The sequence below is a fragment of the Thermobia domestica genome, chromosome 10 (assembly GCF_964235325.1).
Source record: "Thermobia domestica chromosome 10, izTheDome1.hap1.1, whole genome shotgun sequence".
NCBI lineage: Eukaryota > Metazoa > Arthropoda > Insecta > Zygentoma > Lepismatidae > Thermobia > Thermobia domestica.
In genome coordinates this window covers 3,062,632-3,088,388 of record NC_137463.1, presented here as the reverse complement: position 1 = coordinate 3,088,388, position 25,757 = coordinate 3,062,632, and the positions used below count along the sequence as shown (strand labels likewise).

The following is a 25,757-nucleotide window of genomic DNA, read 5'->3' as shown; positions in this document are numbered from 1 at the left end:
ATTCAATTACAAAAAGTAACAGAAGATTCCAACTGTTCAGTTGTAGTTCTTGTCCTTGCTGTGATTCATCAAATGGAGCAATAGGTTCTGGACTACCACCACCTTCATTGGATATAGAAACAAATGCACCTTTCTATAATAATATAAATAATAATTTTGAAGATAGCGACCTGACGTCTCCTGCAAAAAAGAGTTCTAATGCATATTCTTTTTTCACTGATAAAGAAGACAAAGCAAAGGACACGCCGTTAGAAATAAGAGGCAATGGGATGCAGACAACACGAGATTACCGCTTTAACTTAAAGGAAAAGTTAAACATTGACGGTGCTTCTGATGGATACAAATCATCCGACTCAGCAAACGCTGGAATTTTACCAATGACTAACAGAATAAATGAAAACCTAGGGTACGGTTCTGTAAATAGTTCTAACGAATTATTAGACTATGATTGCTATTCAAGTACTCGTCCCAGTGAAATTCTAGACCAATCTTTAGAGGATTATTTTCCCAAGCTTTATAGTGCTGTAAGTATGAAATCGTTGGAAAGGTCATCCATCCAGAATTCAATAAGGAATCAAAACATAACTATTGAACCAAACGAAACGCAACATGTGCCCCAATCGTTATTGGAGTGTAAGTCAAGATATAAGTCATCATCAAAACAAAACAGATTTACCAATAATACTTCAAAGCTTATCAGGTGTCGTGACAAAGAGAAGTTAATGGGAAACAGTTTTTCTGGAAATGTTAAACAGTCGCCAATTAATTTACTTGGGAGTTCGTCATTTTCACCCGACTCCAGTGGAAGAAAAAATACACGCAGCAGATCGCCACTTAAACAGCGTTCATTTTCAATGAATTCACGAAAATTGAACCACGGACCTAGTTCCTCGTTTCCAGACCGTGAAAGATATGGCAGTCCTTTGCCAGTGCAGCGTCTGAACTTATCCAATCAATTGAATATGAATTCAGGATACGAGAAAACTATGAAGAAACCTGTTGAATTCCATCTTAGTTTGTCTGAAGCAATGCTTAGTGATATGACAAAGTCTTTACAAAAGGGGGAGAGTTCATTCCATCGAACAGGGCACTGGATTTCGTTAGAGGAGTCTCCAGATCGTGGTAGGGGTGTAAATGAGGACTATGGTAACACGAGGTATTTTGAAGACGGCCGAAGGAAGCATCGAGTACTTTTGCGAGATCAAGGGCATATTAACGTGTTCTTTTCAACATCTAAATCTCGCAACAATTTATCAGCATCTAATTTTAATCAATGTATCATGGACGAACAAAACATATAAAACAGAGTTAGGTATCGAAACGTGAGATGCAAGCTATTAGGTATAAGATAACTTGAAGTGAGCCTTTTGCCAAAATACGGAGTTAGTAATTCTCTTTAGGTAAATAATAAAATTATTTTTGTGACTTATATTTAAGATTTCTTTGTTTCTTATGCTTTCTGATTAAGTTGCTATTTTTGCACGTAATTTACAAAATATTTATATATACGAGAAGTATTGAAGTGAAACCTGGACTTTTAATTCTACAGGTATTGAAGGATAGATTTATCACTTTTATTTTAGTGTCCCTCTCAGGAGCGCAGCTATTTGCAACGTATACCTACTGCTTAACGTGGAATCCGAACCACACGAACTCCCACTGGGAAAGTATAGGATGGAATGGTGGCTATACTACACGCAGAAGCAACGAATAATTACCTCTTATTTATTGATAGATGGCGTCCATGTCACGGGCCAATCCGGAGACCAGTAATTAAAGTGACATAGAGTCATTGGGGGTGAAGTCGGTGTATTAAGGATAAAATGCACTACACTGTACTTATGCAGATAGTTATTTGAAAATTAAAACTCATGCTAGATACAGTGAACCTTTTACTATAAACTCAATGGAAATGGACGTACAAGTGTGAAACAATAAAGTGAGGAAAGAGAGAAAAAGAAAAGTCGGCGACTTACCCACTTCACCCCGTTTGTGGGGGTGAAGTCGGTAGGTGCATGGGGTGACTGGGTACATGTTTATTACTAATCATATGTTCTACTAGGTACCACTACTTCGTCATAAACCATTATATCTCACTACATCATCACTAGAAATGTTCCACCTTCAAGCACACTTTCAATTCAAAGTTGTCTGTACACAAAGTTCCATTACAAACATTCAGTTTAACATTTTCCACAAACAAACTGTTTTTTATAAAAAGCACCGTCACAGTATTCGTGATACCAGGTGTCGCAACTTTGGCACTGTATTCATTCCAAGAATTTGGTACATGTCTCGTTGCTGTATGGTCGTCCACAAAACCCACAGATGTTTCTGTTGTCAGCAAAATCGGCAGAACGTGCCGCATTGTCTTGAGTACTTGCCACCGCCAACTGAAGAGACCTAGGTGTAGGTCTATGTGCAAACTTACCTCGTTGCCCTTTCAGCTGTGAAATATGATCGGGGGAAGTAAGTATTTCCGTGCCCTGTCTGGCTCTTTTCCCTGTCTTGTGTGAAGCTCTCTTGGCAGGAGAAGGCAGACTCTCCCGCACTCCAAGCGTGACCTGTGATTCCTGTCTTGTCAGTTGTTCATTGTCTAGCCTTCTTTCTTCATGAGACGTGTTCGTTACAGAGACGTCGATAATTTTGTCATCACTAATGGCCAGTCTGTTCAATGGAAATATGCCAGTAGCTGTAAAACCTGCTACACCATTTCCCACTGTGGCAGCTTTCCCCCATGCCTGATTCAGTAGCTGACCGAACTGCACTTTTGTTAGTGACCTTCCTGGGTTTGAGAATACCCACTGGTTGCAAGCTTGTTTAACACTAGAACGGCGGTGTTTTTGATACTCTCTAGAACGGCGGGAGTGGGTCAAAAATGACCCATTCCATTTTTATTAAATATTTGTATTCTAAACCACTAATATTTATTGCATAATAAAACGTGCCTTTCATTCAATAAAACAAAAAACTTCTTTGAACTCTAGCTTAATATTTATTGATAAATGTGTTTTTTGCCAATAATACAAATTTAAGAAACGCCATTCTTTTATGAATATACTATTATTACAATGATATTATTGAATGTATTATATACAATGTCAGTTTATTATATAGTAATGCTATACATCATTCTAATTCCTAGATAGGTGTTATTCTTAGATAGTTTGTTCAAGCACATGACCTAACTGAACTAAATTAACCTAATCTACACACATCTAAACTTGCAGTCTTACACAGAACAAAGTTCAGTCACTCCTCTACAAGGAGAAGGGTCATACAAAAACATTGTTCACAAATAAAAACGTGACGTATTACACAATTCTTTTTACAAATATCGTTGTAATACGCATCTATGCATTTCTATAACTTTCCTCTCCCTATTTAGAATTTGCGGAAACACATAACCTGACATAACCTAAAATAGCATACACAGTCGTAAACTTGCAGTAGTTCAAACCAGAAAAAGTCAGTATAGAGTGATTGTTTTATAAATAAGATTTGCTAGGTTCTAATCATGAAAGCTCTGACATGAAAATAATGGTAAACTACCTGTTCTTTCGAACAACTCCTTTAGAGATTCTACTTCTTTGGTTGAAATATAATTTATACAAACATAAGAGAAAGTAATCTGTCTCCCATTTAGACCTCTAAACTTTTTTGGTTTCGGTAGCTTTGAAATTTCTGGTTACGCCATAGGCTAGTAGTCAAAGAATTCTTGGTAGCGCCGGAAATTGAACTCGGGATCCCTCAATCCGTACTCAGCCACGTTCACCACTAGACCAGCGGGGCGGTCATATAGTGGCGATCACAATGAGAGCTTCGGATTTCTTCTCCCAACCAGTCTGGTATATAGGAACATTGTCCCAACCCGTCTGGTCACCGTGGGAGCAGTAGACCAAGTCCTCCCTCCGGGGAGAGGCCTCATTCAATAGTGTATCGAATATGGCTGTGGTTTATTTATTATTATTTATTTGTGTTATAAATATCTTCTCATGAAACATTTCAACATAGTGATACCAACACAAAAACACTCTAGCTATATATTTTCACAATAGCATGCAAATTGTTTGCATTTTTTGTTAAAATGATTGAAATTATTATGAATATTTTGTTACGATGTAAGACATAATTTGTGTTAATAATAATAATAATAATAATAATAATAATAATAATAATAATAATAATAATAATAATAATAATAATAATAATAATAGTCTTACCTATTTTACGACGCTTATTTGCAGAAGTATGGTTTTCTGTGCTTATCTTTCCTCTTTCAATATTTCATCCGTATCATCATATTCGTTGTTATTCGGCAGGTACTCTTCATCTGAAGAAATATCAAGGCATTCAGCGTCAGACTCGGCCTCGGCGTCAGACTCGGTCATTGAAATTTGCAAGTATTTTATCCACTGTCATCAGTTTCTTGCTCGTAATGAGTGTTTGAAATAGCACATCAGTTCGAAAATAATGAGATTCTCCTAATCAACAGATTTTCTAAAGTATTACTAACTCCAACTAAACTGACAAAATTGCTGAGAAGCTGGTCTTGAACACGAGCTGGAATGGGAGAGTGTTAGGAGAAAGAACGGTAGCAAGATAAAAAAGCTAGCCAGCAGTGTTGCTACAATGCAACAAAATATCACTAACAAAAGAGTTGCGTCAAAATTGACCCACGCCGCCGTTCTAGTATAATTGTTTGTTATTTCAAAAGGCAAAGTGTGGATAAGAGTGATACTTGGTACAAATATTTCTTCAAGAGAATGAGTAAAAGTCACAAAAATTCGATCTGATTCGTAAGAAAATAGAAAAGTTATTAAAACGTAAAGTTTGAAATGGGTCAAAAATGACCCAGCCGCCGTTCTAGTGTTAAAGAATAAACTAAGAGGGCGAAAGACAGCTTTGTCTAATGGTTGTAAAGCATGAGTCGTGTGACTCGGAAGACACAGAGCTGTGTTTTCGTGTTCAAGGCTGTACTCTAGTACTTCCAACGACTTTGTGTGGTCTGCATGGCCATCCATGAGAAGTAAACAAGGCCCCTGTGGCTTGTGTTTGACGAAGTGTTTAAGCCACTCTAGAAAAGCAACGTCGTTGACGTAACCAGAACCCGTCATTAGCACTTGGGAGCCTGGTGGTAAGCCATCTCGATATTCGTTCTTTAATCGTTTCCCTTTGAAAATCACAAACGGTGGGAGAAACATGCCCGTAGCATTGCAGCACGCAATCACTGTTACGTTTTCCCCTCTTTCCTTGGATGTAAGCGACACATCACGTTGCCCTTTTCTAGCGACGACTGCGTCTGGAGGCTCGTTGTTCAAAGGCAATCCAGTCTCATCTACATTGAACACATTTGCACCATTATCTTGAAGATTGAATTCAATTAATACCCTTTCCAGCATATTGTAAAACTTATCCAGTCTTTACCGTGTTAAACCAGAAACCCGAGCTTGCAATATGCCAACAGGTGTCCGTATGGAAAGCTCTGGGTGGCGACGCATAAAGCTGTGGAACCAGTCATACCCTGCTCCACGGCGCGCTTTGTTAAACGGGTGATCTATTTGCAACCATTCAGCATAACGAAAGGCTGCCCTACGAACGCCACCTGATGTAACTGGGAATCCCCTCTGTGCCAATGTTTGTAATCGGTATGCTAGAGCATTCTTTTGATCTACACTGAACACGGGCTGGCCAGCTATAGCCATGTTAACTGTGGCTCTCTTACCTCGATGTACGTGTCCGCGCAGTGTCTCGAAAGAAACACCAAAAGCCTTACTTGATTTGAAAATGGAGTCTCCAGCTTGTACTGCCTTCACTGCTGTTTGCATTGTTGCCGGTTTCCATTTCATGATAGGTCTTCTAGAGTTGGTCCTCTTTTTGTACGTTCGTGGCATCTGAAAATTAAAATACAAAACTGTCACACAGGCGAATAGGTGTGCATTACTATTACTAACCTAAGCTACGTGAATGTATCAATTATAAACAACTCTTGTGTCACATGGACATTGGAGTGCCTTCCTCCCCTTAACGGAGTGGCTAGCATGCTTTTCTGTGCTGCGCGTAATCCCGGGTTCGATCTCCGGTGGAGGCACTCTTTTACCGAAATGTTTTGGAGTACACTGTTAATAATTGTACATCCTGCCCTATGTAGATTTCCTGCTCTCATAGTATGTTAAAATGTACGCAAACGGAACAAATGTGCACATTGGACCGGATGACCATGCCGTGATTGCAGTGTTGAGACATAGCTTGACCATTGCTGAGGAAAGCTGCTGTAACATGATACATGTTTGCGTTGTAATTACGGTCCAGTTGTAACTCGTTAACAATTGCAAGTAAAAGTTTCATATTTATTATATTCCAGGTTCGGTGCGTTATTTTGGTTACTGAAACACGTGGCGTAGTTGCTAACGCCTTTGGTGCGAGCTGTCCCGGGTTCAATTCCCAGTGGGGTCACTCGGTCGAAAAGGTGTAACAGCTTTTTCAGGTCTGCCATCCTGAGAGATTTTTCCTGGGTTTTCCTCCTTTATACCAAGCAAATGCCGAGTTGGTATCTAACAAACAGGTCCCAGGCCGCTTTCTTCCCCACCCATTCCTTTCTTCCTTCCCTTTCCCCGGATTGTATGATCGCCGAGGGACATCATCCCTCACACGTGAAGAGCTTAAGGCGATCGATTCCGGAATCCCCATAATATGTATAAATAAATTAAATAAATAAATGTACGCTTTTCAAAGTCGGAAATCACGACCAAACTTCTACATCTTCTACATGGATACTACTTTAATGAAAGATGCATTTTTTGCCATTCATGCAGTAGAGGTATGGTGCTCCCTGACCCCTTGTTCTGATTATGCCACTGTGTTTGATTATCGAGTGCATCTTAAGGCCAAGTTAGGTTCAAACACAGCTACAACAAACATTGTATTTATTTTCATGCTGAATGTTCATTTTACAAGCATGGAAAAGACGTACCGACTTCACCCCACACAACAGTACCGACTTCGCCCCACATAGGTTACCCCGTTGTTTCTCTGCCAAATTACTATTAGTTCATAAAGCATCAAGACAACAACTATGTACTCTCTACACAGAAGCCTTATCTTACCTCACGAAAAAATGCGCAAGTCAAAACTACACGTGCAACTCATTATACACCTTAGGTTCTCCAGAACGAAACTTATAACAGCAAGAATAAACGGCATGAGTGACTCACCTTCCACACAAAGAAGTCTCGTGGTATGCTCGTTCTGCGATCCAATTTCCTTCTTCTCACCCTCACTCATACAGCATGACTAACTGTTTCGAAAACAAACCTTTCTTCCTTCACTCGCCTCAATACGATGTTGTCAGTTCGTCATATCTTACACACTACCGACTTCACCCGACTACCGACTTCACCCCCAATGACTCTATAGGAACAACATGAGGGGATGAATGGCTTGTGTACAGTACGGGAATGTAGGGGCGGATCCAGAAACGGCTTCTGGGGGGGCGGTGGGTTGCAATACAGCTACATTTAAGGGCTCCAAACTTTGGGAAGGGTTTTATTTATATATATATATAAAATAAGACAGCTTCCTCTTGTGGGGGGGGGGCGATCGCCCCGATCGCCCGCCCCCTGGATTAGCCCCTGCGGGAATCAGAGGCTTAGCTGCAGCAAGACATTCAAATGCTGTAAATTTTTCAGATGGCCGTACCACCCGTTACTGATTACGCCAGTCGTGTTTTTTACAATCCACAGTAGTCAATCCTGTAAACAATTAGAACGTAGAACGCTTGATCCTGGGTAAGAGATATATAACCTATCTTCAAATCACACAGAAATGAATCTTTCTTTGAAAAAGGTGAACACAATCTTTGGAAACGATGAACAAGAGATATCTGCTTTTGACCTGCATCCCGGATCTCACTCTGAGTGATTTTCACCTGTTTGACGCCTTAAATGAGTTCCTTCGAGGTCAGCATTCAGCAATGGTAACAAAATGAAATAGAATAGGCTATCTTACGATTTTCAACCATACTGACAAATCTACCTGTGCATAAATGTAGCAGCAGATTTAAGCCGAAAAATAAATGCAGTTTCCATTCCTCAACATTTGTTATTTTATAGTCTTGATTTGACCAGAATGCTACTCGTATATTCTTAGTTTGTATCTCTGTCTGGAAGTGTATGGAACTGTAAGGAACGGTTAAGGAACTGTCTGGAACTGTAAGGAATGGTTAAGGAACTGTCTGGAACTGTAAGGAACTGTATGGAACTGTAAGGAACGGTTAATTTCAGAATCTGATATATTAGGTTAGGTTAGGTTAGGTTAAGTGGTAGTTTCAAAGAGTATTACAATTTTGCAAACTTTTACATTAAAAAAGTACGTCGTAAGTATCTGAAGACGGCGGAACCCTCACTTTACACACATGCAACACCTCTAACCCGAAAGGATGTAAGTGAAATAGTAGCAGGGACCTTTAGAACCATCATATGGAGTGACCCAATATGAACTTCCCAATTTTAAAGGCTAATAAAACAAAAAGTATTGCAGGTAGAAATGTGTTCATTCAAAACTATAAAAGATAGCGAGAAGCAGTTTTCTGCAAACGATTCAAGGTATCAAGACAATATAACATAAGTATACACAACACTCTACGAAACCAGAAGTTCTTTCTTGTCATCTAAGTTTTACGTTCTACAGTTATGCCGGCTAGGCTAAAGGAGACGGTGATGATAAGAAATGAATGAAATGATGGAATGGAAAAAGTGGGAGGAAACGGAGAACACCGAGAAAACCTACGCACACGGTGTTTGTTCACCACAAAGCTTACTTGGCGCGATCTAAGGATTGAACCAAGGACTACATGCACGAGAGGTGAACGCTCTATCACTGAGCTACCGCGGCTCCCGAAACCGGAAGTTTACCATACTGAATACTAGTTCCAGTTTCAATACTGATTTCCGTAGTGCAAAAACGGTAACTGCTATCATGATACGCTATTTTGCAACTTATTTAATGTCTAAGGAATAAAGTCTAATTTAATGTCTGCTTCTTGAACCTTTTATTCAAACTGGAAGTGGTAAAATTTAGCCGTTTCCTGTTTTAACGTTTATCGTTATTGAATTCAAACGATAATAGACAGCAAGAAGCGGTTTATTGTAAAGAATTCAGTGTTTCAAGAGAACATAGCATTACTATATTAATATTCTATGGAAACTGGAGCTGGAATGAGAATTTACTATTACTTCCAGTTTTAATACTAATTTCTGTATACAGATAGACGGTAAATGCTATCAAAATACGATTTTTTGCAATCGATTTGATGTAATAAGCATAGGTTTCATCTCTTCTATTGAAGCTATATTCGGGCCGAAAGTGGCTAAAATTAACAATTTCCAGTTTCAGCGTTTATCACCACATAACGAACACGGTAATAGATAGCGGGAAACGTTTTCCCAGGCGTCTAAAATCAACATATCATGACCAACCGCAACATTATACTAAAACCAGAAGTGTAAAAAATGTATTATTTCTAGTTTTAATACTGATCTTAGTAGAGCACAAACGGTAAAAGATATCAAGAAACGGCTTTTTGCTTTCTATGCAGTGTCCCAAGAATATGTTCTATCTCCTCTCTTAGTCCTACATTCAAACCGGAAGTGGTTGAAATATATGATTTTTGGTTTCAACCCTTATTGATTTTTGATATGGATTCAGCGACCGAACAACATATTCTGTCTTTGATATTATTACTGTATATCAACCAGCACTTATACTAAATACACTACTTAGTATTTAGTTTGAGTTCCCATAGTTTGGAAGTCTTAGTTTCGAAAATTGTAATACTTCCGGTTTCAACATTGATAGAGCAAAAATGAAGAGAGGCATCGAGAAGTGGTTTTCTGGAATAGATTCCAACTCCACAGAATATATTCCATCTCCTTTCTTTAACTCTGTATTCAAATCGGAAGTGGTAGAGTAATTTGTTTCTGGTTTCAACGTTGGTCTCCATAGAACATAAACTGCAATACGAGAGCAACAAACTATTTTTGTAAATCGATTCAGCGTCTTAACAACAGTTTCTATCTTTTTGTGTATCTCTCTTTTAACTGTGAGATAGAATGTAGTAGAAGATTTACTACGACTTTTGGTTTAAATGTAGATCTCCATAGAGCATAAACGATAAGAAATATCGCGAAGAGATCTTACCAAATTCAATAGAGTCCTCGATTAAAAACTTTCACCATTATCTTTATAACTGCATGTTAACCGAAATGGGTGGAAATCAAGGACTTCTGGTTTACACAGTCATCACAAGATCGCAAAACAATATTATATGGAGAAAAGCGGTTTTCTGCAGGGTATCCAATATACAATGCGACCCGGAGTTTGGGATAGTAGAACTATTGAACCTGAAGAGATACACAAATAATGGTTATACCAAAATGAAGCCTTGTTCATGCATATATTTTTAAACTAGGAAGCAACTGAAGTACACTATGAACCACACAGTGTTGCCAGATGTAACCGAAGATGTAAATCAATTGTTTTGCAAAAACATGTAAATTGACTCGTAACTCATACGTATGGATGTTATGTTGTTAATTTTCAGTTTGTTTAGTTGGAGTAGCTTGGAAACTATGGAGCAGAAAAAAGAATTTTTCATTTCCATCGATAACTAATCGGATGAGGCCTCTCTAAGGAGGAACTAGGGAAATCGTAGTTTTCATAAATTAGCACTCTGAATTGGCAACACTGCTGATGTTTCAGTGCATCAAAAGGTGTGTTAAGGATCTGTCTACATTATGCAATTCCTGAAAACAATAAAAAATAAACTTTGAAATTATCATGATAAAATTTTTACTTACATGCACCCGACAACACTGCTATTCTTTTCTATGGGGCTATTTAAAGCAAGAGGTATACAAAAACAATTCTCGAACTATTCAAGACCTGGAAACGAACATTTGCAGTGCCATTGAGAACATTAACACTTCTAATCATCATAAAGTTGCTGCCAACCTGGTGAAACGTGTGAACCAAAGTTTGAATCAAAACAGGGGACATTCCCACCATCCGCTGTAGAGCTGGCAACTCATTTCTGATAGCAGTGTTGCCGGGTGCATGTAAGTAAACGTTTTATCATGATAATTTCAAATTTTGTTTTCCATTGTTTTCAGGAATTGCATAATGTAGGCAGATCCTTAACACACCTTTTGATACACTGAAACATCAGCAAAGTTGCCAATTCAGAGTGTTAATTTATGAAAACTATGATTTTCCTAGTTCCCCCTTACAGACACCTCATCCGATTAGTTATCGGTGGAAATGAAAATTTCTTTTTTCTGCTCCATAGTTTACAAGCTACTCCAACTAAACAAACTGAAAATTAACGACAGAACATCCATACGTATGAGTTATGAGTCAATTTACATGTTTTGCAAATAATTGATTTACACCTGCGGTTACATCTGTCAACACTGTGTGGTTCCTAGTGTACTTCAATACTTGTTTCCTAGTTTAAAAATATATGCATGAACAAGGCTTCATTTTGGTATAACCATTATTTGTGTACCGCTTCCGGTTCAAAAGTTCTACTATCCCAAACTCCGGGTTGCATTGTATATTGGACACCCTGTACTATAGAGTCAATATTGTAGGAATAGGTTCCATTTTGCAATTTTTTCTCCGTTGCAACCGGAAATCGTTGAAATGTACTATTACTTCCGCTTTTAGTATTTATTCAAATAAAGCGAAAGCGGTAATAAGAGGTGATAAACTTTTTTTTTTCATGTATTCAGTTTCCGAAGAAAATATTTGACGTCAACTTGATTGTTCTCCTGAAACCGGAAGTAGTAAGAAATACAATAATCTTAGGTTTCAACATTGATTTCTACATAGTAGCAGGTGCGCGCCCAGAAATATTTGTTGGGAAGGTCGAAGCTTTGAGGGGTGGTCCAATATTATAAGCCACTACGTTTATGTAGTGTTGAAGGGGTATTATTCTGCCACCTATATTTTCAGAAACAATGATAGAATTATATTAAGTGTAAGATCAAATTTTTTTTTTTAATCAACATCAATCTTCCAGTAAGAGGCAAAATTGCTATAAACATAACAGAATCTAGACTGAAAATACTTTACCTAAATCTTTCTTTGAGCTATTTCAAAGATTTTTGTCGTTTAGGGTAGAGCTAAAAGATGATATATGGAAATTTGGACTTTCCCATTAGTTTTATTATAAAGTTTCCTCTTGAATACCATAAATATTTCAAATGAGTTTCTCTAATTATTTGGGGGTTTGTGGAGGAAATTGTGGAAGCCCAATGAACAGGCGTTTTAGATAGTATAAGACAGGTGTCTCTGAATGACTAGGCGTCTTAGATAGTATAGGACTGGTGTCTCTCAATGACTAGGCGTCTTAGATAGTATAAGACAGGTGTCTTTCAATGACCAGGTGTCTTAGATAGTATAAGACAGGTGTCTCTCAATGACTAGGCGTCTTAGATAGTATAAGACTGGTGTCTCTCAATTACATGGCACCTTAGATAGTATAAGACTGGTGTCTCTCAATGACCAGGCGTCTTAGATAGTATAAGACTGGTGTCTCTCAATTACATGGCATCTTAGATAGTATAAGACTGGTGTCTCCCAATGACCAGGCGTCTTAGATAGTATAAGACAGGTGTCTCTCAATGACCAGGCGTCTTAGATAGTATAAGACAGGTGTCTCTCAATGACCAGGCGTCTTAGATAGTATTAGACAGGTGTCTCTCAATGACCAGGCGTCTTAGATAGTATAAGACAGGTGTCTCTCAATGACCAGGCGTCTTAGATAGTATAAGACAGGTGTCTCTCAATGACCAGGCGTCTTAGATAGTATAAGACTGGTGTCTCTCAATGACTAGGCGTCTTAGATAGTATAAGACAGGTGTCTCTCAATGACTAGGCCTCTTAGATAGTATAAGACAGGTGTCTCTCAATGACCAGACGTCTCAGAGCAGGTGGTTTGATCAATTGGTAGAGATTGTGACTTCTGTCCTTTTATGTAGAAATGTTGCTAACTGCTTGAATCTTCGTTGTTTGCTGATCGTTGGCGGTGGTGAACGATGTTTTCTTCGTCGTTGTAGTCTGAGGAGTGTTTACATCTAGCAGGTGGTATAGAAACACGTGCATCCTTACACTCTTCTTAAAATTTCAGTAATGAAATCGACTCACTAAATTCTGAAATGTTCATGGGAAGAACTCCTTCATGATTATGTGATTAGCGATATGCTCTAAAATTATTGGAATAATTTCAAATTATCGTGATTCAAATAAAAATTATTCCGATATTTTGTCTTCTGTTATTTGAATATCCGAATATTCGTTTTCAATAATTCTCAGCACGAACAATTGTTCGAACAATTATTCAAATTTTCGAAGAATCCATTATTCGGATGTTCGAGAAAAGAATTTTCCATTTTTTTTTATATCACTAGTTAGCGTACATGGAGCTTGAGCACAGGGCACATAGGAGATTGTGTGTGTCTTTTCTCAAATTTTCCCTTTCCTTGAGGGGAGAAAATAGAAGAGGTGACTAATTTTCCATACCAGAGTAGTATTATTAGTAATGATATGAAGTGTAAACATGAAATAAAAGCACGAATGGAAATGGAGAAAGAAGCCTTTAGGAGGAAAAAAAATACTATTTTGTGGGATCTTGAAACTATTTTGTAGAAGAGTTGAAAAAAAACTCATCAAATGCTTCGTGTTGTTCTTTATGGGTCAGAAACATGGACATTACGCAAAAATGGTAGAAAACGCCTCGAAACATTTGAGATGTCGATCTGGAGAAGAATAGAGAGAATTAGTTGGGTCGAGCGGAAAACGAAGGAGTGTGTGTTACAAATTGTGGGGGAGAAAAGAACAATTTTATATATTATTAAGAAGAGGAAGATAAACTGGTTGGGATATTAACTAAGAAGAAATTGTATCATGAGGGACGTGGTAGAAGGTATGGTGGCAGGAAAGAGAGGGAGGGGTCGAAGAAGACTAAAATTAATGGAGGATATCAAAACAGAGAAATTGTATGAGAAAACGAAGAGGTTAGCTGAAGATCATGGAGTATGAAAGCCTCTCAGTTGCAGCAACTGACCTGTCCATAATGGCAGAACATCTATGATGATGATGATGATGATGATGTTACTAGGAGTAAGAGGAGACAAGAATTCATAAAGTTTCTGTCTCATTTCGGTAGTCTCGAAATAAAATATTTCAAATTATAATTGTGCGAGTTCTATAACCGTAGAACCTTTCCTTATGAGATATGCAGCTAGAATAGAATTTCGAGATAGCGTGATTGCCGTTTGACATACTTTGCTCCTCGTTATAATTTTACCGTGTTATAACCTTACTCATCATGTATTAAGATAATTTAAGGATGTATTTAATGCTTTTCCTAGGATAAGAAATGAAATAATTGAAATTATTTTGGGGGGATATTTCTGCCATTACACCACAAGTTATCAGGACTGGAATACTAAATTGTAACGTCAAAGAGACTCACTCAATTATTATGTTTTTCTAACGTCGAAAATAGATATAATGCCCACTGGCTAATTTAGCTTTGATGATTTCCTAACGTTGACTTATTACTATTTATATTAGATTTTAATTCAAACTCCCCGAGTCAACTCTCCGTATCCAACCAGCACCATTCTCTTCCGGAATTCAGACCCTTCCTGGTTGTAGCGAGGTGTTTAGCTTAGGTCTTTTTTATTATTAAATTCCTTGTTTTCTTATAGGAAAACTTGCTATAACGATGGTGTAATGTTTACATTACCTGTTTTTTTATTTCCTTAAACAAATAGATTGATCATCGCTTCCTTATTTTACAAGGGCTAAAATACATTTCCAAAATATATGTTTGAATTTTGAGTACTTTACAATATACTCTAAACAATATATTCTGCTCTTTGGAGATTTTTTACTGTTTTGACTCAATGTTCAGAAGTATTAATATACCATAATTATAACAACTAGGGTAAATTTTCTCTCCGTATTACATCCAAATCCGTCGTATTGCGAACGATGCTACTTAGAACTAGTACTGTATTTTATGTTAGACTTCCAAACAGTGCTATGTATAAGTATTGAAAGGATTATAGAACGTTTATCCGTCCATCCATATGCTTGTTGCTAGGTATCAGAGACGAAACGGTAGGAGAATCGCTTCCTTGTTATTGATTCAGCGTTCGGAGAATAGGTATACGAGTAGCCTCTTCTATTAACTCAATCCAGATGTAGTAGATGTCAACCATTTTCGGTTTTAACATTGATCGCTATAGTTAAAATTGTGAGTTTTGTTTCACATTGCGAATTACAGTAAACTTGTAAACTGAATTCAATACTGACTTTCAGTTGCATTTAAAGGAAGGTTAGAGATTACATTTTTTTTCACACACTGAATCCACATACTAAGAGCAGTTTTTCGTTATTTCTTACAATTATTTTTGTCTAGAAATCTATTGTAACCAAAAGTTGCACTAATTGTTACTACTAGTTGCAGTAGAAGAATAAAAAAATAAGATAAAAGGTAAGATATAATAAAAGATACAATAAAAGACAAGATAAAATATTAAATAAGGTACGATAAAATAAAATATAAGATACAATAAAAGATAAAATATAAGATACAATAAAATATAAAATAAAAGATAAGATAAAATAAAAGATACAAGGTAAAAATATTAAATAAAATACGATAAAATAAAAGATAAGATACAATAAAAGATCAGATAAAATTAAAGATACAATAAAGGATAAGATACAATAAAATATAAGATAACATAAAAGATCTTGAATCATACCAAACAACCGTTTGTTGCTTCTTCTTATCGTTAGTGGTCCATCAGAATCTATATTAAAACCGGAACTAACTGGTTCATACTAGTTTTGCTATATTCAATAACTTACACTAAAATACAAATGCTGAGCAAAGCAACGTTTATTTAAAAATAATAAATGCATAATAGTTTCGCCAACTAACTGAACATATTGGCTTCATCAGGCACTATAACAAACAAGAGGGAGTTGCATATAAATATAGTGTCTGATGAAACCAACATGTTCAGTTACTTGGCGAAACTATTATGCATTTATTATTTTTAAATAAACGTTGATTTGCTCAGTGAATGCAACCGGGAGTATATCTCTACTACCATTTAAAATAGAGCAAGATTCAAAGATAGAATCCATCCATGCGATACTAACTCCATATATTAAAAATAATACTTCTCACTTTCACTTAGTTATTTTACTATTAAGGGTCTTCACTACAGCGAAATTAAACTACCGCTAATTTTAGAGTTTTTTCTGTAATATCTTCAAAAAAAAAATAAATAAAAATATTCGAAAAGTAGAAACGTAGTGAACTAGATAATATTATTTTGCATGTGATACTGTTATCACAACTCATTTATCTGCTTTCGATTTGCAGATGGAGATCGATTTAGCATTTTTTTTGCGGATTCTGTAAATAACGGTGTACCAAAAGCAGATAGGTGAATTGTGGTAAAGGTATCACATGCAAAATCGTATTGTCTAGTTCACTACGTTTCTGCTTTTCGAATATTTTTATTTGTTTTGAAAATATTACAGAAAAACTAAAATTAGCGGTAGTTTAATTTTTTGGTAGTGAAGACCCTTAAGATCAGAGTTAAAATTAGAAGTTGCAGATTTTCATCATTTCTTGCATAAATAGATGGATTTAACTGGAGAATACATGTACTCTTGGACGCTGAATCTATACCAACAATACATTTCTTCCTACTACTTACTGAGTTTGTTATATGACCATCTACTTTGAAACCTGAAACGGTTGATTCTACCACCTCTGGTTTGAACAAAGGCTTAAAGAAAGAACATAAGCTTATATTCCTTGGACTTTGAATCTATCTTAAAAAGACAACTTCTCGGCATCTCTCACAGCTCTTGTCCTATGGCGATCAACGTTGAAACCGGCATATTAGTAAATTGTTTATAATTGTCGGTTTTAACCAAGCAATAAGGGTAAAGCTTGCATCTTTTCAACAGAACTGCTTCTCAACATTTATTACCGTTTTAATGGCAAAGTGTCCAGTCTACTTAATAATGTTCCTTGCACTTTTGCAGGTCTTCACCGTTCTTGCATTTGAGTACTCTGTCCTCTCTTTGGGTGTTCTGGCCGTTTCAAAAATTGGGCCTTCTGTTCGTTTCTTTAGGTGATCTGACCATTTTTGCTTTTGGGTGTTATAATTTTTTATGTGGTTGTTCTGGTTGTTTCTGAAATTTAGCGTTATGTCAATTTCTATGGGTGATCTGAGCGTTTTGTATTTAGAATATTATACCCATTTATATGAGTGTTCTGATCGTTTGAAAATGTCGGTGTTCTGCCCATATTTTAGTTGTCTTGATTGTTTTTGTGGACAATGTGACCGTTGAGCGTTCTGATCTTTTTGACAATCGATCGATCTGACTGTTTTAGCTTTCGAACGTTGTGAAATTTATGTGCGGCAATTTATTTGGTTTGTAATATGGGTGTTGTGACCGTTGAGAGATCTACCATCTAGAGGTAACTTCTGTTAGGCGTTCTTACTGCTTACTGGCCGTTTTAGTAACTGGGTGTTCTGACTGAATTGATATTTGGGCGTTTTGACTGGCAATTTTTTAACTTTATGCATTCTGACCGTTGGTCGTTGTAACCGGATTCTATTACATTTATATCAGTTTTAATCGTTTAGATCTCGGAAAACAATGTAACAAATGGTGGAAAAAGCAGAGTAGAAGGAAAGTTCCCAGAGAAAGTCCACGGAGGTGACATTGTCAGCACGAAACTTTAATGCCTAAAATCTAATTAAGAATATTAGTACTGGAACCTTGCTCTACCATTAAGAGACAATTTCTCTTCAGGAGTCGAATATTGAATCTTTTACGATTACAATAAGGATAAAGATATTACCTATATTGTTTTACTGATAAAAACTTTTATGGCTTTAACAGGTTGTGTACAATAGGCTCATCTGAAGATATCCAGCGTCATGGACGAAATATATATTGAAAATCTGTATCACTACTCACCAGTGTTCGCTATTGCCAGTTTGTGTGTTTGTTCGTTCATCGTGATTGTTCATAAGTTTTGTATGTGTGAAGATGACGAATCTCCTCGTAATGTTAACTTACGAGTAAACAGACCTGTATTGCCTTACGAACAGCAGAAATTAGTCAACCATAGTTTGATTATGGAAGACGAAGACGAGACATCGAACTTCACTATTTGCAAACATTCTGAACATTCCCTGTCAAAACCGTTTAATTCTGTTTTATCGATGAGTGACCAGCAGACTGCAGAATTCATAGAAAGCCTAAAGCATTACATAGACGCGAGAATCGTAGAGATTATGAGCTACTTGTGCAAAGACGCGTTGGAAGAGAAATTAACTGATGTAAGACTTCGAAAATCTTTGTCAAATTCAAGAAATCAGGAATTCATAGTAAAAAGCAACAGCGAAAATTTCTTGTCCAGAAGCTCTTCTCAAATTGGTGATTGTGGTCTACAATATACAGACAATGTGGAAACAAATACTATAATGCATGCCGCAGTGGCTACAAGCAACCATTTGTCATTATCTTCAGCACAAAGTGATGTATGTAATGTTGATTCCTACAGTGACTGCGAGGGCATATTGGAAATGATTGGGGATACATTTAGTAAAGTAACAGAAACGAAAGCAATTACAATTGAACCTGAACCCACTATTTCAGATCTTGTAGAGTTTGTTGGATCTATGTTGAAATTGACATCCGAAAACGGGGAAGAAAAGAAAATGGAATTTGTGAACGATTCAATAACTTCAGAAGCTGATTCATATGTTTCTCCAAAGAGTGAGGTGACCATATGTTCTTCACCTTCAACTGAAAACACTAACTCATCAGTTGGAACTGACCATTCCGAGGAATATCATAATTCCATGAATGAAACGAGTTCATCGGAAGGATGTGTTAGTGAAACTGACGATATTCCTTGCAACAGTGGATTTTTGAATTTAGATTACGAAGATGATGATTATGATGGTGATAGCTTCGTTGCAGTTCCTAAATTTATTCCGTTACCACCTTTAGTTGAAACTGGGTTATCAGAAGAATATCTAACTCTGAAACAAGAAGACAGTGATTCGGACTCCATAACATTAGAACAGAATTCAAATGGCCTACAAAACCAAACTTATAACCAAAATACTGAAAGTATGATTTTTGACTCTTCAAACGTTAACCAAACTAACCAGAGTGAACATAGTATTGACGTGAATGCATTTGACGAAAGCGCGGAATATTTTAGTGCTAAATCTGAGAGCCTAATTGTAAACCGAATATACAATAATCCAATTCTTGGTGTTGAGGCCATGACAAGCATAGATGCTTTGGATTCATCAACATCTTGTGACACTGAAATTAAAGAAAGTGTAGGCGAAGTATCGATTGATAATCAGCAAAAGAGTGACTCTAAATCAAGTGCAGATACTTCAGAATTACACCTTTCTGAAGATAAAGGTGTTGATTATGAATTCAATCAAGATGTCTGTGAGAGTATGACAGACACTGACAGACGTGAGAAGAATTTACAACTTCCTATATGTGATGTTAATTACAGCATAAATAGTATTAGAGTTAGTTTAACAGGAATTAATGTAGAGACTTCTGCCTTCCTTAATTCGATGACGGAAAGAAATTCCAATTCGAATTCTGAAAATGATATAAAAGTAGCAACTGGAATCACTTTAGAAGGGTCAGATTCGACAAATATTTATTTCAAGCAAGAATCGTTTAATTTGTATGGCTGCTGCTTAGGTAGTGTCGAACTAATTGCGAGTAAGGATAATTTACAATTACATAGTAATTACCATGAACACAGTCAATGCTTTCCAATCAAGTTTGAAGCTAATGAAAGCAACGATACTTTAGATGAATTAAATTCCAAGGCTAAGGAAAATCCATGTACGGATAGTGTCCATTACATTCAAATAACGGAAATTGAAGAAAGTGAAGAGAAGATCCAGAATCATGTAAAGAAATATGAATCAAAAAGTGCTTGCAGTGTTGCTTGTATTTTGTCGGAAAGCCATCTTGAATTGATACCTCAATCTGAAGAAGAATGTTCTGAAGGAGTGAATTCTGCTTCTGGACAAGATCAGTGTCAAGTAATCGAAAGTGGAACTTTGCCATCCTTTGGTTGGCACGATACAAAATTAGTATATCTATTAGACCATAAAGTAAAAATTGACGAATGTGAAAGTAAACAATCTTCGTGTGATGAGCTTACCAGTGGAACGCTATCTAGCCTAGTAAATCCAATTTCTTCAGAAGTTTGTTTCACTTCTAACTTGAACAACAGAAAGAGTATCACATATTTTTCCCATGACAACGGAAATTTAGATCCTTTCAATGACGTGAACAGTTATGCAAGTTCGATAGAATTTCAAAAGTCTTTGCGTGGATATGGTTCTCCCATCAATATATCTTTCGATTGTCAGACATTTGTTAATAAAATTTTGGAAGGTGACACAAACATGTTTACCGATATCATTATGGGATATACAGCAACGTATTCTTCAGAAGATATTTACTCTAATCCTTACGGTAAAATGTTCACACAAGTTTCAGATTGTAAACGTGTTACATTGGATGAGCACAATTATAATACAGTGTTGAGAGGCAAGTCGCCACAAGAGGATTTATTAACAGAATCACACAAGGAAACCAATAGTATCGGCATTTCTCAGCTAAGAACCGCAATATCTCAGAGCAATGACATAATAAATAAGTCAATATTGACAGTAGATTCAGAAACTCAAACGTATGATAGTATTGAAAATCTAACCACAAATTGTGTGCCTCAAGATATATCTGAAGAACTGCTTGTGTCCCAATCTTTTACAGACACAAATTCTCAAACATCCTATCGAACAAATAAGCTTGTCGCAGATGGTGGTGAAAATTTAAAGACAAAGAATTCCTTAATTGAAATATCCCCAAAGAATGAAAGACAACTAATAGCCTGTTGTAGTGAGAAACTTCCACTCATTTCGTTGTCTGCGAGTAACATTGGATCTGGATCTGTAAAGGAACCACAAATAGTAAAAGAGCCATATGACACATGTAACATTGCTCGACAAACAACTACTGAATATGAAAATAAAACTAAAATACAGAATAAAGAAGGAATGCCAGAAACGGCGGGAAAAACTTCACTTGAAGTTATTGCATGTAAAGAGTGTCCCATTGAATCTCACGTCTCCAAATACAATCTCTATGAATACCAACCAGAGGAGATGAATCGTTCAATTATGATTGGATTATGGATCACCAGCACAAGTACAGGTGATTATTTCCTTTATAATGATATTGATCCAAAATCAAGTGGAAGTGGCAGTTTAAATGTGAACCTTGGTTCAAGAGATCAACTTCCCTATAACGAGGATAACATGGGGCTTAGTAATTCAGATACAAATGGAAATGATGACAGTACAAGAGATACCACAACTGCAGATGAATCAATTCCAAGTGAGTTAATTTCACGGGTAGGATCTCGTGATCATCAATCTGAAGTTCATGCAGAGTCAACTGTTGATTTTATGAATAACAATGATCCTTTTAAGAAAAGTTCCTTAACAAACAGTATATGTGAGAATTCAAATTTAAACAATACCTTCAAAGAAACAGTAAACATAACCCTCAGTGAAACAAACACTGGTGAAATAAGGAAACTGAATAAATGTTTTTATGATATTAAAACTGTATACACTATTATGTCTTCTAAGATGGAGCATTCCCAACCTCTCCAGAATCATGAAACTGTAAATAGGATTCCATCGAATAACGGACAACAATCCCCTGTTAGTTCTTATAATTCAAAGCCACAAGGGTTAAATCATATAAGATCATTTCCTCGTATATTAGTGCACAATCACCAAATTCAACACTATAATTCAACGTCAGGAACTGAAAGTGATGTGATTATTTCAAATCCCGATGAATTGGATACTTTTTCGTCAACTGATGCGAGATCTTCCAATGAAGTTTGTTGCGATATGGATTTGAAGGATGACGTAACAGAGCCTTCAATACTTGATTCTAAACAAGTTCCACTATGCAGCGAGAGAACTGTTATGCCTTCATTAAAAGAAATGTTGTCAAATGAAGAAATTTCTTTGAAGAACATCCCGCAAGAAATAAATGATATATCGATCACTTCCGAAGATGAGAAAGTGGCTTCTGTGAAATCGTCAGAAGAGAAGAAACCTACTGATCCAATCGAATTTGGAAATATATCAGGGCAATGTATGGACTTCGGCGTATCTCTTCAACAGAAAGAGGAATCTTTTCAAGAACATTCTTCGACAGAAGCTTTCCCTGATGATGATCTCTCTTGCAGAGTAACATGTTGCAGTGGAGAGTCGGCTTACTCTTTTGTAACAAAGGACTCTTCTTGTACAACCTGTGAGGAAACGGTCAAATCGGACGAAATAATTGAGTCACCAAGTTCTGCGGAGGTCAGTCCTTTGGCTTTTGATGCCGAGAACGTTAATAAGATGGGACACGATCATTCTCAGACTGTGCAGATAGAAGAATCAACTGGAAACGCTGTTGATCATTCTGAACCCCCAGTTGCAACAATTAAAGCCGCAGAGCAACATTCTCTATTGAGTAATTCTGTTTCTGGACTGGAAGAACAAAATATAATTGTGTTAAATCCTGAAGCCATCCTTACTAACAATTCAGTCACTGCTGGTGGAGATTTCTTAACTGATGGAAGTAGTACGGACAACGCTTTGTCATTGCATGCAGTTTCTAATCACGTGTCTTTATTAGAAGATAAAAGGTATGAACAAAATGCCTGTCTACAAGTGGAGGAAGCGTTTGATGACGTAATTCACAACAGTTCTTTTCTAAATTTAAGCATGAACAATTCGTCTTGCATGATGAGCAGATCGTCGATGGAAACTAGTTTAAGAACTTCCAACACGGATAGCGTAATCATTACTAAAAGGAGAAAACTAAAGCATTCACGAGGGAAACTAGAGACTAACGTCCTTTTAACAGCAATTAGAAGTTTATCTGTTGCGGCTTCCAATGAGTTTCAAAACTTTCTTGTTCTGAACAACCTTTTATCAGCTTTTGCTTCTCGTAGTGAAAGTTCTTTCAAAGCTAAAGATTCCAAATCAGACTCTTTTCTACTTCCAATGAAAGTAAAGAAATTGTCTCACAAAACATATCTCATAACATTTGAGGATTCATCTTCTCCCAACTGCTTGAGTAAAGAAACAATCGATCAGCCTTGCTACGAGCAGGAAGCAAGATCTGTTCTTAGTAGACCTTCAGCCGACAAAGCCACAAAAACCGATGAAGATTATGTTAGAAAATACAGCGACGCTCAAGTTTCAACTGAAGAAGTATTAGAACGAAAGAAAAATTATGTATTGGACAAATTAATAGGAACACAGACAGAGATAACAGCAGAAGTAAAGATGTTTGAGAATAAGTCAACAATGAGCGATAATGAAGAATATCCAGTAATTCGAAAGATTCATTCTGATCATTCAACGCAAACTGAAGGAGAAGAATCAGCTGTTGAAGGGATTACGGTTCTGAGTATTAATGGTGATAAACCCACATTAAATACCGAAACGTCGGAAGAACTATCAGATATTTCGGAGGAAAAACGAAACGGAAAATCATTGAATGAAATATCAGAACATGATTCAAATAATCTATTAAAAGAGGCGTCTAGCAAGATATCTTTAGATGAGAATATCAAAGACGATTACAATGGATTGTCAGAGAGTGGCACAAAGAAATCGTTACTCCATAAAGCTGTAGTGACCGAGGAATATGTTTGCAGCTGTAAGTGCATGTCAAAAGACAGAAGCAGGAATACTCGTAAAAGTATTCCAGTCAAGAAAACCGAGTCTTTTCACGATTCATCTAATAGCGTAATGCCAGAAGTACAAGAAGCCACTGAAGGGAACGTCCTATTAAAATCACCGTTTGTGGAATTGGATAAAAGTTTGAAAGATGGTTTTTCTATGTACCCCTTCAACTTAGGTTTCCTGTTTAAGGTGGATATTCCTACTACGCCATGCTTCTTCTGGATGGAGACCCATTTCGATAAATCAACATCTTGTACGGACTTGGTTACTTCACGAGATTCAATGACGTCCACACGAGATTTAGCAGTTGTACATAAAGTAAAGATTGCCAAATTTCCTGTTGGTAATTCTAGCAACAGTATCGACAGTAGCAACTTGAAAACTATTGAAGCTGACGTCAATGATAGAAAATGTATTTCAAAAAATTCTGCAATTTCCATAAAAAGTAGTTCGAAAAGCGATATTTCTCAACGTGACTCTTTGTCGTCTAAAGCAAAGTATCCTCTATATGCAATCATGCCTCCGTCACGAAGTACTTCTTCAAGAACATTATCTTTATATTCCAGCAACACGGAACTTGATTTAGGTTGTGAGAGCTCCTTTACTACACCAAATAATTCGAAACATTCTCTGGCATTCCGTAGTAAGAGGGACGACTTCAATAAATGCTTAGCAGGGCTGGAGGAAAATATGAATAAAGCGACCTCCTTGCTTCAAAGGTTGACAGATAACTTTATATTTTCACAACACTTGATGATGGGGGATGAAGGCTTCGACTGTGATGACCAGGAAAGCACATTGACCAGCTCCACTATAGACATGCAAGGGAGTTGGGTATTTTCACGGACCACCACAACATCTGAAAAGGACTCGAACACATTATCTGATAGCATGGAAGAGACTATGAACAGAGCTAGTTCTTTGATTGAAAAGTTAACTCATAAAGTGAGGTTGTCTGAAAGCATTATATCAGAAGAAGAATCTTTAAGTAAATCTTCGCTCAGCGATGTTCCCAAGCGGCGGCCTCATAAGGAAAAATCCATAAAACTTGACATAAATTTGAGCTCTCTTACTAGCTGCCAATCAAGTTCATTCTTCTCTTCTGTTACTGGCTACAAATTCGAAGATTAAAAGAACTCCTAGGTTCCAATTTGTATATCTAAAAAATTTGTATTGGGTATGTATGAAAAGTTCTTATATATTTCTAGGTTGCAACCTATATTTGAAGTGTATACGCAAAAGTTACATGTTACCTAATATTTAATTTAGAATTTTTTTAAAAAAATATATAAAGTATATAATAATATAAGGAAAATTGTGTTTTAGAAATGTCCAGATCATTTTGTTTTCAGAAATTCACATTTAATAAATTGTGTATCTATGTCAAGCTTATTTTTAAGTATTGTTTTGTAATAAATCAATTTGAAATAATAATACGTTATTATTTATAGTTCAAGATCTCAGTGTAAAAAGGGAATAACTCCAATTGTACACTTGTGGTTCAGGATTGAAAGAAAAAATGTTTAAAAATCAATATTTGGATTTGTACCTCCAAAGTTTTTGTAAAAAAAAAAAAAAAAAAAAAAAGGTTTTACCCCTTTTCAAAACCTTTGCAATCTCTCTCTTTACAAAACGTTTGGAGTCTAAAAGTGCAAATATTGATTTTTTTAACATTTTCTTTCAATCCTGAACCAAATGTACAATTGGAGTTGTCCCCTTTTTACACTGAGGTCTTCAATTTCATTTTGCTTAGGTTTTTTAAATCGAAGCCATTAATGTTTCTTGGCTCCAGTTGTCAACAACACAGTTACGACAATATAATCT

At 36.5% G+C, this 25,757-nt stretch overlaps 2 protein-coding genes across 4 annotated transcripts in view; both read left to right on the top strand.

The window, feature by feature from the left end:
- Window positions 1–25,361, top strand: part of LOC145662246 (uncharacterized) — a 78,114-nt gene extending 52,753 nt beyond the window's left edge. Inside the window, exon 2 of the mRNA XM_081727623.1 lies at window positions 18,010–25,361. Coding sequence (XP_081583749.1) covers window positions 18,048–25,064 — 7,017 coding nt within the window. The 5' untranslated portion in view covers window positions 18,010–18,047 and the 3' untranslated portion in view covers window positions 25,065–25,361. The remainder of the gene's footprint in view (window positions 1–18,009) is intronic.
- LOC145662247 (glutamate receptor 1-like) overlaps window positions 1–25,757 on the top strand; it is a 1,126,308-nt gene that overhangs the window by 942,723 nt on the left and 157,828 nt on the right. The window lies entirely within an intron of this gene.